The following is a 15791-nucleotide window of genomic DNA, read 5'->3' as shown; positions in this document are numbered from 1 at the left end:
AAAATTAGACACCACTCTCTACAGAAAACCCACCGACTCATACAGTTACCTACATGCTTCCAGCTCCCATCCAGAACACACCACACGATCCATCGTCTATAGCCAAGCCCTTCGATACAACCGCATCTGCTCTAATCCCACTGACAGAGACCAGAAGCTTCAGGATCTCTACCAAGCATTTATAAACCTCAACTACCCACCCGGAGAAATAAAAAAGCAAATTGAAAGAGCCAGACGAATACCTAGAAACCATCTACTTCAAGACAGACCCAAGAAAACCAACAATAGAACACCACTTGTCATCACCTACAACCCCCAACTTAAACCTGTCTAACACATTATCAATAAACTACGCCTATACTGGAACAGGATACCATACTCCAAGAGGCTCTGGGAGACAGACCCATAGTCTCCTATAGACAACCACCTACCCTCAAGATGATTCTTACCAACAACCACAGGACATACCACACTAATACCAACCCTGGTACCTTCCCTTGCAACAAACCCCGTTGCCAGCTTTGTCCACATATTCATTCTGCTGATACCATTATTGGACCTAACCAAGTGAGTTATAAGATCAAGAACACATATTCCTGCGCATCCAGAAATATAATTTATGCTATCATGTGCCGAAAGTGTCCGTCTGCTATGTACATTGGACAAACATCTCAGACACTTCGCCAAAGGATTAATGCCCACAAAACAGATATCAGACAAGATCACAAAGAAAAAACAGTTTCTTGCCATTTTAACCAGAAAGGACACTCTCTCAATGACTTAACCACCTGCATTCTGCTACAAAGACCTTTTACATCTGCACTTGAAAGGGAATCATCTGAACTGTCATTCATGTTAAAATTCGAAACTCTCCGAGAAGGAATGAACAAACACTCAAACTATCTTACCCATTACCAAGATAGCGTCCCCAATTATCACCTCTAATACCATTAGCTCACAAACATCCCACTCTCCCCACCTCTAATATCATCAATTCACAGACACTTACCTTCCTTCCTTTCCCCCCCCTGCATCCCCCTCCTGTTCTGAAATGTGATTTGTCCTTTTCATATGTGTTCATTTTTTTAATGGTATCCTTTGGTATATATGGTTGTGACTACTTTCTTCCACTATTTGATCTGAGGAAGTGGGTCTGGCCCACGAAAGCTCATCACCTAATAAACCATCTTGTTAGTCTTTAAAGTGCTACATTGTCCTGCATTTTGCATCAAAATCAGAGATATAGATCCAGCAGGGTGTGACTTTAAAATGAACAGGTTACATGAGGTATTTTGTCCAAAGCATCTTCAAGTTATGCATATTTGTATTGATAAGACAATTGCATACAGCATGGATGTGGGGACAATCACAGGTATTTCTTAACTTTACTACGGCTTGATGACACTGTCGCGCATGGTCTTCTCATGTCAAGGATGGACAGTGAAATGTAGACAGAACTTATATAAGGTGAGTACATACTGCTTAGGAAAATGTTCTCGGAAACCCAGGTATGTCTCCACTACAAAGTTAATTCGAACTAACAGCCGTTAGTTCGAATTAACTTTCATAGCGTCTATACATACAAACCGCTAGTTCGAACTTAATTCGAACTAGCGGAGTGCTTAATTCAAACTAGGTAAACTTCATTCTACGAGGACTAACGCCTAGTTCGAATTAAGTAGTTCGAATTAAGGGCTGTGTCGCCACTTAATTCGAACTAGTTGGAGGCTAGCCCTACCCAGCTTGCCCTGGTGGCCACTCTGGGCCAAACCAGGGAAACTTTTCTGCCCCTCTCCCGGTCCCGGAGCCCTTAAAGGGGCACGGTCTGGCTACAGTGCTTGTGTCAGTTGCAAGCCTGCCAGCACCCAGACAGCAGACGCTGCACCTGGCACGACATGAGCCAGCCACCCGAAGTCATCCAGCCCTCCGCCTCTTCCCAGGACCAGCTGGCGGCTCCCAGGAGCCTGCCCAGGGCCGTAAGAGGCGGGCGCCTCCCTGGTCTAGTGCGGAGATCGTGGACCTCATCGAGGTTTGGGGGGAGGCCTCCAACATCCACGACCTCCGCACTAGGCACAGGAAAGTGGCCGTCTAGGGCAGGAGAGCTGCCAGCCTGGCCACCAAAGGCCACATGCGAACCCAGGAGCAGGTTTGCATGAAAATCAAGTTGGTCCAGTGAAACCCCCGACCCTAAGCCCTGAGCTTAGAACATAAGAACATAAGAACGGCCGTACTGGGTCAGACCAAAGGTCCATCTAGCCCAGTAGCCTGTCTGCCGACAGCGGCCCACACCAGATACCACGGAGGGGATGGACCGAAGACAATGACCAAGCTATTTGTCTCATGCCATCCATCTCCAGCCTTCCACAAACAGAGGCCAGGGACATCATTCCTACCCCTTGGCTAATAGCACTCCATGGACCCAACCTCCATGAATTTATCTAACTTCTCTTTAAACTAGCCTTCTCTCTAGTTCTAGCCTTCACAGCCTCTTGTAGCAAGGAGTTCCACAGATTGGCTATGTGCTGTGTGAAGAAGAACTTTCTTTTATTAGTTTTAAACCTGCTGTCCATTCATTTCATTAGGGCTGTGTCCAGACTCAGGGGTTTTTTCGGGAAAAGTAGCCTTTTTCCGAAAAAACTTCCCCTGCGTCCAGACTCAAGCCGCGTTCTTTCGAAATTAAATCGAAAGAACGCGGCTTTTCTTTCGATGGCGGTAAACCTCATTTCACGAGGAAGAACGCCTTCTTTCAAAAGTTCCTCTTTCGAAAGAAGGCGTTCTTCAATGTAAATAGGGCTTCTTCGAAAGAGAGCATCCAGACTCACTGGATGCTTTCTTTCGAAAAAGCAAGCCGCTTTTTCGAAAGATCAACGTGCAGTCTAGACGCTCTCTTTCGAAAGAGGCTCTTTCGAAAGTATCTTTCGAAAGAGGCTCTTTCAAAAGAGGCTTGCAGTCTAGACATAGCCTTGGTGTCCTCTAGTCCTTCTATTATGGGAACTAATGAAGAACTTTTCTTTATTCACCCTCTCCACACCACTCATGATTTTATAGACCTCTATCATATCCCCACTCAGTCTCCTCTTTTCTAAGCTGTAAAGTCCCAGTCACTTTAGCCTCTCTTTATATGGGAACTGTTCCAAACCCCTAATCATTGTAGTTGCCCTTTTCTGAACCCTTTCCAAGACCAAAATACCTTTTTTGAGGTAATGAGACCATATCTGTACACAGTACTGAAGATATGGTGTACCATAGTTTTATACTTCCCCTCCTCCTTCTTCCCCTGGCTTCCCCTTTCCAGCTCCCTCCTCCCAGGTTTCCACCTCCCCTCTCCCACCTCCTTTTCCCAGTCTCCCCAGAGGTTAATCCCTCTCCTACCCCCCCCCCCCCATTTGTTAAATAAAGAGAGTTTCTATTTTTGAACACACGTTTCCTTTATTTTTTACATCAGGAAGGGGGGCTAGGGAGGGGTAAGTGGAAGAAGGTGAGGGAGGAATGGGGCACGAGCCCCCAATGGGGAGGACTGGGGTGGCTCTGCGGGCTCCTCGGGGTGAAAGCTCTCCTGCAGGGCCTCCTGGATCCTGACAGCTCCCTGATTGACCCCCCTCCCCCCGGATGGCAGCCTGCGGCAAGGGCAGCCAGGCTGATGGCCGTGTGCTGTGATGTGCCGAGTACGGGCACTCAGGGCACTCCAAGACAGGACTGCTTTGCTGTCCCTCATCGAAGTAGACAAGCAAGCGGGGAACCCTGAGAACTGTCTGTCCGCATTGGGGGTCGGGTCCCTTTAAGCACAGCTCTCGGCTAGCCTGAGGCAGCAGCTCCACACTCTTAAGTCCTAACCTGATGCCCTGCCGGCACTGGTTCCAGCCAACCTTAACTTCGGTTCAGGGTCCACTCAATGTGTACATGCTATTTCAAATTAGCAAAATGCTAATTCGAATTAGTTATTAGGTCTAGATGCACTAATTCAAATTAGCTTAGTTCAAATTAACTAATTCGAATTAAGTTAGTTTGAATTAGTGCTGTAGTGTAGACATACCCCCCGTTATCAGGGATCCACAGCAAAGCTGCAAGGGCATATGGTAAGAGATCCTGGGTCCCATTCTGTTCGATATCTTCATCAACTATTTAGATAATGGCATAAAAAGCGCACTTATAAAGTTTGCAGAAGACAGGCTGGGAGGGCTGCAAGTGCTTTGGAGGACAGGATTAAAATTCAAAATGATCTGGACAAACTGGAGAAAGGGTCTGATGGAAACAGGAAGAAATTCAATAAGGACAAGTGCAAAGTACTCTACCTAGGTTGGAACAATCAGTTGCACACATACAAAATGGGAAATGACCAGTGGAAAGGAATCTACAGAAAGGGATCTGGGGTTCTATAGTGTCACACTGCTACAAAAATGCAGGCAAATATCATTCTGGGGATTGAATTAGCAGGAGCATTGTAAGCAAAACATACAAAGCAATAATTCAATTCCACTCCGAGTGGATAAGGCCTCACCTAGAGTATTGTGTCAAGTTCTGGGTGCCAGATTTCAGGACAAATTGAAGAAAGTCCAAAGGAGAGCAAAAAAAGGTGATCAAAGGTCTAGAAAGTATGACCTATGAGTAAGGCTCTACTTAATTTGAAATACTGAAGAAATTGCAGATCCTGCATTATTAGGCTTTTACCACAATTTTGATTTCAATTAGCTTATTTTGCACAATCCAGTTTTTGCATACTTTTTTCTCCATGGCTACGTCTACACTGGCACCCTTTTCCGGAAATGCTTAAAACAGAACAGTTTTCCGTTATAATTATTTCCAGAAAAAGCACGTCTACATTGGCAGGATGCTTTTCTGGAAAATCACTTTTTCCGGAAAAGCGTCCATGGCCAATCTAGACGCGCTTTTCCGGAAAAAAGCCCCGATTGTCATTTTCACGATCGGGGCTTTTTTGCAGAAAAGACTACTGTGCTGTCTACACTGGCCCTTTTCCGGAACAGTTTTTCCAGAAAAGGACTTTTGCCCAAATGGGAGCAGCATAGTTTTTCTGGAAAAACACTGAAAATTTTACAGTAGATCATCATTGCTTTTCTGGAAAAGCAAGCGGCCAGTGTAGACAGCTGGCAAGTTATTCCGGAAAAGCGGCTGCTTTTCTGGAATAAGTGGCCCAGTGTAGACACAGCCCATGAGTATAGAACCCCATTTATCCAAGCTGATAGTGGCTGGGGCTCAGGCTGCCACCCCAAGCATTAGTGACTGTCATATAGTTGCAGAAAAATGCCTGGTTATGAAAAAAAAAAAAAAAAAAAGCAGGCCTAACATAATATTTGAGTGTTTATAATGTTCCAGCCAATGTTTCTTAAACAAACAGGTCTTCTTTCGCTTTTCCAAATTATCACAATTAATAAAAGTCCATTATTACTTTTCCACAGTTTTCCATGTCTTGTCTGCAACTCAGCCACAATTGTTTGACAATCATCCTGCAATTCAAGTAGGGCCTTATCTATGCAGAAAGACTGATAGAATTGTTAGGGAGTAGCCGAATTAGTCTTTACAGGATAAACTTGAACAACAAATGGTCTGGTAGCACTTTGTGTTTGTGAGGTATGGAAAAGGGAAGCCTGAGGGGGAACATGATAACACTTTTAAGCTTACTGGTCCATAGTTTCCTGGGTTGTCCTTATTTCCCTTTTTATAGAAGGGCATTATATTTGCCTTTTCCAGTCTTCTGGAATCTCTCCCATCTTCCATGACATATCAAAAATAATATTCTCTCAAAGCTGACAGGGATCCCAGCTTTCAAGCAGCATAATTAATTTATAACATCTATTTTTGACTTACAAACGGGGCTGTTCTTAAAGCATTTAAAAAGCAAGTAGTCCTGAAACACCTTAGAGACTAACAAAAAGTGTAGATGGTTTCATCATGAGCTTTCGTGGGTACAACCCACTTCTTCATGAAAGCTCATGATACCCTTTAAATTTTTTGTTAGTCTGTAAGGTGTGCAGGACCATTCGTTGTTTTTTAATTTTTTTCAGTAACAGACTAACACAGCTAAAACCCCTAAAGCACTTATCAGCATCAAAACAGGTAAACCAAGGAGCAAACTAGTTGCTTTATTTTCCAATGTTCATTTGCGTTCGCTTTTTTAGGCCTCGTCTACCCCTAAAACATAGGTTGACCTAGCGCAGGGGACCTAAATCCAAGCCTAAACTATGCTTCTGTTGATGTGGCTCCCACCTCTCCAGGGGGAAGATTAACTACGCCCATTGAAAAGATCTTTTCTTCATGATAGCCGGTGTCTACACGACAATGACACAGCTACAGTGTCCACTGTGTTGACAAGGCTTTAGACAATGTAACATTCTACATCATCAAAATCCAAATAGCCAGTTAATAAGGATGAAATTCACCATTGTGCAGAGAGTCTGCATGAAGTTTACGTGCCACTTCAGATACATTTAACCCCAAAAGGGGACTCGAGTGGTATTGAAATGATGTACAGAACTTGTTCTGGACCACTGCATGAAATGAATTTCACCCTGACTGCAGCCCAGTCTAACAAGACTGCCATTAGAGACTTGTTTTAAGATGCCTGATTACAGTGTCTGATGTATCAATGGTTCATAGTCAAGCTCAAAGGGCATAGCAAATGGGATCCCGCATAGATTTGTTAAGGGAGTGGGTCAATTCAACATCTTCATAAATGATTTGGATAATGACTCTGGGTATGTCTACACTACCCTCCTAGTTCGAACTAGGAGGGTAATGTATGCATACCGCACTTGCTAATGAAGCCCGGGATTTGAATTTCCCGGGCTTCATTAGCATAAGCGGGGAGCCGCCATTTTTAAATCCCCGCTGCTTCGAACCCCGTGTAGCGCGGCTACACGGGGCTCGAACTAGGTAGTTCGGACTAGGGTGCCTATTCCGAACTACCGGTACTCCTCGTTTCACGAGGAGTAACGGTAGTTCGGAATAGGCACCCTAGTCCGAACTACCTAGTTCGAGCCCCGTGTAGCCGCGCTACACGGGGTTCGAAGCAGCGGGGATTTAAAAATGGCGGCTCCCCGCTTATGCTAATGAAGCCCGGGAAATTCAAATCCCGGGCTTCATTAGCAAGTGCGGTATGCATACATTACCCCGCTAGTTCGAACTAGCGGGGTAGTGTAGACATACCCATAGAGAGTACACTTAAAAAATTTGCAAATGGTACCAGGTTAGGAAGGGTTGAAAGTGCTTCAGAGACAGGATCAAAATTCAGAATGATCTTGACAAACTGGAGAAAGGGTCTAAAATAAATAGGATGAAACTCAATAAGAACAAAAGCAAAGTTCCACATTTAGGAAGGAATAATCAATCAAAGTATAAAGGAGTACTGCAGAAAATGATCCAGAGGTTACAGAGGGTTACAAACTAAATATAAGTCAACAATTTAATACCGATGCAAAAATAAGCCAATATCATTCTGGGATTTGTTAGCAGGTTTTTTGTAAGCAAGACATGAGTACTTATTCTTCTGCTCTACTTTGTGCTGGTAAAACCTCAACTGGAGTATTGTGCCAACCTCTAGACACCACAATTTGGGAAAGATGTGGACATACTGGAGAAATTTCAGAGGAGAACAACAAAAAATTATTAAAGGTCTAAAAAAAACTATAACTCACAAGGGAAGACTGTAAAAATTGGTTTTGTTTAATCTGGAGAAGAGATCACTGAGGAGGAGATATGATAACAGTCTTCAAGTACATAAAAGACTGTGATAAAAAGAAAGTGCTCTCTTCATCCACCAAGGACAGGACAAGAGTCAATGGCCTTAAATTGCAGCAAGGACAATTTAAGTTAGACATTAGACAAAATTTTCCAGTCAGGGTAATCAAACACTGTAATAAATTACATAGGGAGGCTGTGGACTTTCCATCAGTGGAGGTTTTTTAAGAACAGGTTAGACATACACCTGTCAGAAATGTGCTGGATAATACCTAGTGCTGTGTCCATGCAGGGGACTAGACCAGCGAGGTCCCTTCCTACCCTACATTTCTCTGATTCTGTGATTGTTTATCAATAGCCATGCAAAAGGGATTAAATGCACAGCCAATAATGAGCTTCAGGGGTAGCAATGTAACTTCTCCACAAAAATTATATATCTCACCTGTGGGTTGGCGCTGATGGGCCTGCATGTTTCTGAATACTCCTCTGAGATAAGGAGAACCTACGTGCCCATGGAAAGAGATGCTCAGGTCCTTGCAGACACGGGTTTTATGGGACTGACCCCTGGAGTCCACTGAAAAACTCATATTGATTTCAATGGGCTTTTGAATTAAACACTAGGTCACCCATACCATCCATACAGCATTCAGCACAGGTATGCCTTTAACCTTCCCAGAGTGCATTAGTCCATAAGGGAAGGAAACTGTTTCATCCTATTTCTTCTAGACCTTTTTTCCAGTTTGTCAAGATCATGTTGAATTTTAATCCTGTCTCTGAAGCACTTTCAACTAACTTGATACCATTTGCAAATTTTATAAGTGTATTCTCTATGCCATTATCCAAATCATTTATGAAGATGTTGAACTGACCCACGCCCTTAACAAATCTATGTGAGATCCCATTTGATATGCCCTTCAAGCTTGACTACGAACCACTGACACCATCAGACATAGTAATCAGGGTTCTCAGAGGCTAAAACAAGTCTCTAACAGCAGCCTTGTTAGACTGGGAGGCAGTCAGGGTGAAACTAGTTTCATTTTATTGTAAAGGAATGCAAAGGGATAGTCTATGGCTGTAAAAATGGGAGTAACTTGCTGTAATTCCAATTCAGGTTCAGTATTGACATTACTTTAACCAAAGACCACCCAGACAGCTTGTTACAATGGAAGTAGCAAAACGTAATAGCTGCCTAATAAGCTCTGTTTTATGAGGGTGACTAACTATTGCTATTTAGTAGCTACAGCCTGTCACCAACAACAATAAGCTACAATTCAAGGGACGGCTTCATTCACTGCTCTGTTCAGTGCTTGATTTTGGCTGAATACCGTAGCCAGTTATCAGGAAACTCTGCCAGCTTCTCCATAGAGTCTGTTCCAATGCCAGGGAAGCCAACGGGAAGAATCCTATTGATTTCCATGGGCATTAGGTCAAGGTCTTAGATATTTGGCAATGCTACTCCCAAAGACATTGCAGCGCACGTCTCCACTCGCCATGCTGGAGATCGACGCTCTGGTGTTCAATTTAGAAGGTCTAGTTTAGACCCATAAATTGAATGCGGAGGACAGCTCTTGCAGGCTCCTATACTCCTCACAGTCGCAAGGAGGAAGGGAAGCTGAAGGGAGTGTAACAATATGGCTTTTCTGTAGCCATGTTGGAAGGCCTGTGCTAGGCCTGAACCAAAACCGCCTTCTGCAGCCAGACTGAAGAGCAGCAGCCATTACTGTAAGGCCTGGAGTCACGTACTCACCGTTCCATCTACACTGTATTACAAAGTGTCACACCAGGTTGTGAGGAGGGGACTTTGCCCTGATAGCTCCCTCACTGTCACCAGATAAAGAAACAGATCTCAAGATATAAAGAAATTTGTGCGTAACACCATTTTGTCTGGCAAGAAACTGCTTATCAATAGAGGATGTTGTGGAATCCTTGTCCTATGAGCATTGTCACTACACTTTCCTATTGTTTGACTGTATGATATCTGTCTGGTTTGTAACTGTTTCTGTCTGTTGTATAATTAATTTTGCTAGGTGTAAATCAAGTAAGGTGGTGGGGTATGATTGGTTAGGTAATTTTGTTATGATTGATTAGTAAAATTATACTAAAATAATTGGTTGCGGTCTAGCTAAGCAAGACCCAGGTTTCATTATAAAAACGGGTTCAAGAAGGAGAAGAGGGGAAAGATCATCAGGAGTAGCAGAAGGAAGAAAAGGCTGGAAGAGGACCAGGAGGAGGGGGAAGACCTGGAAAAGAAGAACTCACCTCCGAGACACAGCCTAAGACCAGAGACACTGATATTGCCTGGCCAACAAGGGAAGTCTGCCTGCCTTTATCAGGATTGGTGAGCATGACACTGTGTGCTTAGCAAGTGCATTCTGCTTGTTTGGGAATTGTCAGTAAATAGAGGAGAAGGACATTACTGTGTGACGCTCTTTCAAGTGGCTAACGATCCTGCCAACCCGCGGGTTATTACACTGAGCCCTAGGAATTGGGTAAGGGTGGGTGTGTAAATTCACAGGGTTGCACCTTGAACCCTAGAAACTGGGTAAAGGTGTGTGTCCCTACAGCGTGGAAGGGATAATAAAATTTGTGCGGGTAACAGGAGAGTTTGCATGCGTCAGCCTCCCGCTGAGTGGATGCCGCCAAACTTGACTTAAGGTAAGCTGACTCCAGCTACATATTTTAAGTTGACCTTCCAGATCTAGTATAGACCTGTCCCTAATGCCTTTGCTGTACAGGCCAAATTGCTTCATAGCTACCACCTTGATTGGGAGAAGTTACTGGTGAAGCCAAAGCAAGGAAAAACATTTCCAGCATGCTGTCAAAGCAGACATCTTATGCCCCCTTCACACTGATGTAGCTTGGGAAACAAAGTGGGGAAGACTTTCATTGGCTCCAACCAAGGGAGCTCAGGTGATACTTTATCAGAGGCACAGAGGGTTAAAGTCCAAATTCCTGCCAATAAAGGGCCTGATGTGATGTAAAATTTGTTCTGGGTAACTGAAGCTACACAAAACATGAGATCAAACAGGCTGTTCTGAATGTGTGCAGCAAGCCATCCTAATACCATTTATGCAGCAGATCAGGGGCAAAGGTGAACAACGGTGTACTGAAAAAGCGGACACCCAAAACATCACACACACAAGGGAAACCCTGCATGTTCCATCCTACTGAGTAGAAAATGTCAGTCTCCACCACTGATGAAACGAGATTTTACATCCCTAATCTTTTCTAGGACCAGGTTGAGTTCCACATCCCATGTCCCTCGACTCATTTGGATTATTTTCCAACACTGACTTCCCTGGGTTTTTCCCATTTCTTTCATTCTATCTGCACTTCTAGCATTACAGCCTCACTGCTTCTCATCCCTGCCTATTCAGCCCAAATCTCCCACAGCCTCATTCCCCTCTCACTACTTCAGTCAACCTAGGCTCAGTTACCACACACACACAAACCATGCTATTCCCATGCTTTCTCCTTCCTCAACCGCCCTGAGTCCTGTATATTGCCCATGTTCATAAAGGCAATTGGATGTGGTGGGGGAATATACTGAGGATGAGAATTCTGAATGCAAGCCAAGGGGGACAATAGGAGGATAACTGGCTGTGTGACTTACCTATGGATATTGATAGCTACCTATTTAACAAAACACTTGTAGCTGGGTAACAGTTAAGGTTGCTCAACTGCAAAATTGACAAAGATAATCCTGAAAGGCCAAGCAGATCAATAATCACCATAATTTCGCTCTTAGACATGCCACAACATTTAAAAAGTTTGGAACAAGACACAAGGCTTTATAAAAGGTTACGGGTAAAAAGCACCTACCTGACTTTGGAGGCAAAGTCCTATTTTCAAAAGGGACTGAATCACATCAGATCCCATTTGAAAGTGAATAGGATCTAGGCTCCAAAGTGCCCAACATTTCAAAGGTTATATAGGCACCTAAAGATTCAGAAAGGCACCTAGTAAGGTATTCCAAGCCATCTAAGTAGATTAGGTGCCTGATTTCCATCAGTCAGAGTTAAATGCTTAAATAGGTGTTTTTGTAAACCCACTAAGCACTTAGCTGCATCTTTAGGCACCTAAATACCTTTGACAATATGTCCCTAAATCACTTTTGACAATCACATTTTGAAATATTTACTTTAAGTGGCATGTTAAACATGATTTCGTTATCCAAGTACAGCTTTCTAAAGGACGACTAGTCCTCCAACATACACAGTCTCAAATTAGTCAGGATCTACTCCCTTACTAGAAAAAAACAAAATCAACTGGGTATGTCTGATGTACTCACCTCCGCCATAGGTCGTGGCCAACATAATTGAAGACACCCATGCAATCTCACTGTAGGATGTGCCAAAGAAATCCTGGATTTCTTTGAAGAAGATAGCTATGGCTTTAGGGAAAGCATATGAAAATCCAATGGAAATGAATGCGCCGAATACTACTGCCCATCCCCATCCCCCATCAGGAGGGGTGTAGGCCAGGCCTGTGTTAGCTGGAGGCGGCATGGCCAGGTAAAATTAAAGCCCAGAAAGTTCTCCTCTGGAAGTCTGAAAAACAAAGTGCACACACGCAAAGTTAGTCCTTGGGCAAATTCTCCACAGCCAATTCTCGCTCTCTTGCTTGCTCACTTTCAGCGGTCAGGGTTTGGTGGAGGAGTAAGGTCACCAGCTCTGACTGAAGCTTTTCCAAGAGACTGTTTTCCCAACATGGACGTAATGTCATTTCCTTAAAATATCCTATTCAGGTCTCCAGGGTTGCGTTCAATAATCTCTGGGAGATTGATGCGGATTCCTGCAGACTCCAGGACAATTCTGGAGGTTTGGCAACCCAATGGAGCAGAGTCAATAGACATTCAAACTTGGGATGCGAATGGGTAACTGGTTAACTCATTGCTGGGTAAGCATCACCCTTCCTGAATGGTTCACTGGCACGTGGGAGTAACCCCTGTTTGCTGCTCCAGCCCCACCAGGCCCACTGCACCACAGATCAGAGTGGGAGCCAGCAGCCCCGCATGGGGCCAGGAGCCTTACAGGGCCGGGAGCACCATAGGTGGGGGCTGCTCCAGCTGGACTGAAACGACCCCCCCCCCAATCCGCTTAATCTTTTAAATGGTTAAAGCTAAAGTTTAACTAGTTAGCTGATTAAACGGGATTTTACACCCCTACTTCAAACACTGTTTTAGAACACACAGTGCCTAGATAAATCTCATTGTAGTTTGTGCTTCAGTGTAATGGGCAGCAGCTAATTCTAAATCTACTAACCCCCTGCTGTCCTCACTCAGCCTGGTTTACTCACTTTTCTATTCCAACGATGAGAGGCCAGGGATCTCCATAAGAAGTCTTTTGGGGTGGCTATTACTTAGTAAGTCTCCGATTTTGTCCTGGAGTCACAGAACTCATGGAATCCATGACTTCCAGTCACCTCGAGATGTTTTCCACATCAGCTGTAGGCAGCGTGGGTCACTGCAGCTGCCCCAGAGCTCCCAGCTGTGGGCCCAGTGCCTCTGCACTCTGCACTATGGGTGGCCCTCGGAGCCCGAAGGATGGGCACTGGATTCTGCTCCCGCTCTATTTTGTCACAGTTATTTTTAATAAAAGTCAGAGACAGGGACAGGCTTCGGTGAACTTTTGTTTACTGCCCGTGGCCTCGCCGTGGTTTGTACTAAAAATACTCATGACAAAATTTTAACCTTATTTAAGAATTAATAGGCTAATTTTTAACCATTTCCACACCTCTTTGCAACTCTAGTAGCTTCTGTTGGCTCACTCTGGGATATAAAACCAGGAAAAAAGTTGTTCCATGTGTAACTTTCCACTCTTATGGAGATAACAGAATTGTCTCAGTGTATCGTCTTCATACAGTTTTGTGTGTTTAAAGGAAAACTGCCCCCACCCCCTACACATAAGCAGGAAAGTGCTTGAAAATACAGCCAGGTGCACAAAGACAGTGTGACTACTACAGAACCATCAGTGGGAAAATTCACTCTCAACATATACATGCATGCTCAGGCGCACAGATTATATGTAGCGTATGTGCCTGCACATAGAATGAAGGACACTATTATGTGCCATGCACATTCCAAATGAATACAATCCACAGAGAATACACACGCATACGACACATAGAACATACAACATGCCCATGCATATGTAGTATACATAGACAATATACACGGGAAACAGATATACATGTAAGGCATTGTGAACACACACGGATACACAGAAGCAGTACAAGAAGCATGCACATATAGCATGCAGACTATAAATGACGTACATGAGCACACAGCACACAGAGTACATTGGATACATTGGCTTAAAGCACGTGTCAGGGACAGCGCGGATACAAAATTTGTATCCCCATCTGCATCAGTATCCGCAAAAATTAACCACAGATATCCGCATCAACATCCATGGACGGGAATACCTGCAGATAGAAAGAAGATAGCTACAAATTTGCAGGATTCTAGATACAAAAATGAGCCATGGATATCCGCCTCCAAATCCTTCAGTGCAGATACCCTCAAAAGCAAATATCCACATATTCGCAGGGCTCTGCTAACAGGACTCATGAGCATTTGGAATGGCAAAGATACATGGAGCACGCTGGTATCTAGAACACAAGACTGTACATTGGCTGCATAGGTGAGCAGCAGACACATTGGACTCCACTTCTGGTGCTGAACACAGAGGGTGCACACACATATTCACACATACATGCGGCACACACACTTTACACACGAAACATGAGTGTGTAAAACTGCACAGCATGTACATAAGTAGACACATACATACCGTACACAGCTGTACATAAGGTGTGCACACTGGCACATGCATGCAGCACACAGGCAGCATAGGGTGCCCACACAAGCACGTGTAAGGTGCGTACACAAGCACATGTGCGTGGCACACGTGTCACACACAGGCAGGCACATGCATGCGGCACAGGGCAGCACAGGGCGCACACGCAGGCAGCACACGGAGACACAGGGCGCACATGTAGGCACATGCATGTGGCACACGGGGACACAGGGCGCACATGTAGGCACATGCACGCGGCACACGGGGATACGGTGCACACGCAGGCACATGCACGCGGCACACGGGGACACGGTGCACACGCAGGCACATGCAGGCGGCACACGGGGACACGGTGCACACGCAGGCACATGCACGCGGCACACGGGGGCACAGCGCACAGGCTGCGCCTGCAGGTCACCCCCCTCCCCCATGCACGTGGCCCCCACTCCACTACTTGCTCCCTAGCAAGTTCCCGGCCGCCCCCCTCTGGAAACACCCCGGGGGGGTCCTGCCCCGGGCGGCCACTCACCTGCGGGCGGAGCGCGGCCGGGCCCGGGCACTGCGCTGGTAGCAGCGGCGGGAAAGCGCCAGTTGGCGGAAAGTCTCAATGAGGCGCCCGCGCTGCCAAAGCCGGCGCGGGGGCGGGGCTGGGGGCAGGCTCCCTCCTCCCGCCCGCCCCGCACACGCGCTGCCCGGGGAAGTGTCCCCGTCCCACCCCGGCAAAGCCCTGAGCCTCTTGCACGCTCTGCCCGGGACCCTGGCTCCTCCTTTGCTCCCCTCAACGAAACCCTCGAGAGCGGGGCTTGGAGACTCCCCCCGAGGCTTCCACCCCTGGCGAGATGCCCCGCTGCTCTGCCAGGCATCGGCCCGGGGGTCTGCAGAGCCGGCTGCTGGGGGGATCTAATGCACTGTGAAAAAGGAACCTCGGGTCGGTGTGAAAGGCCAGGCCCGCAGTGAAAGGGACGCGCACATCCCCTTCCTGCCCCGGGCGAGGTTTACAATTGTGAAGGGGGCGGGGGAGGGGAGCGCCGAGTTGCTGTGCGCCGCCCCGGCTTTTGGGTTCGTTTGTTGCTAGTTTCCCGCAAAATGTTTCCCGGCGTTTGCTTCCTTCCCGGGGGTGAGTTTCTTCACTGGTGCGTGCGCCCTCTCGGTTTGGCTCGCTAGTTCCCAAGTGCTAGTTCCCAAGGCTGCAGTGCACCGATGGCGGACGCGGCAAGGCCACTTTTTCAGATTCAAACCTAAACCTGATTATTCCATTTATTTGTAAAGGCAAGGACACTCTTGCAGTCAGTGCACTCC

The 15791-nt window shown here is 45.8% G+C and overlaps 1 protein-coding gene across 2 annotated transcripts in view; it reads right to left on the bottom strand.

The window, feature by feature from the left end:
* Nucleotides 1-15157, bottom strand: part of LOC102446585 (monocarboxylate transporter 2-like) — a 70300-nt gene extending 55143 nt beyond the window's left edge. Inside the window, exons 1-2 of one of the 2 annotated variants that reach the window (XM_075938554.1) lie at nt 15022-15157; nt 11984-12242 (exon numbers count right to left, since the gene is read on the bottom strand). In XM_075938554.1, the coding sequence (XP_075794669.1) occupies nt 11984-12200 (217 nt within the window). In that variant the 5' untranslated portion in view covers nt 12201-12242; nt 15022-15157. Of the gene's footprint in view, nt 1-7198; nt 7275-11983; nt 12243-15021 lie in introns of those variants that run through there. The other variant, XM_075938555.1, reaches the window with a different exon arrangement.
* Between the last annotated feature and the right edge of the window lie 634 nt (nt 15158-15791).

The sequence above is a fragment of the Pelodiscus sinensis genome, chromosome 11 (genome assembly GCF_049634645.1).
Source record: "Pelodiscus sinensis isolate JC-2024 chromosome 11, ASM4963464v1, whole genome shotgun sequence".
Classification (NCBI taxonomy): Eukaryota; Metazoa; Chordata; order Testudines; family Trionychidae; genus Pelodiscus; species Pelodiscus sinensis.
Note: the sequence above shows the minus strand (reverse complement) of the source record. Positions and strands in the feature narration are given on the sequence as shown.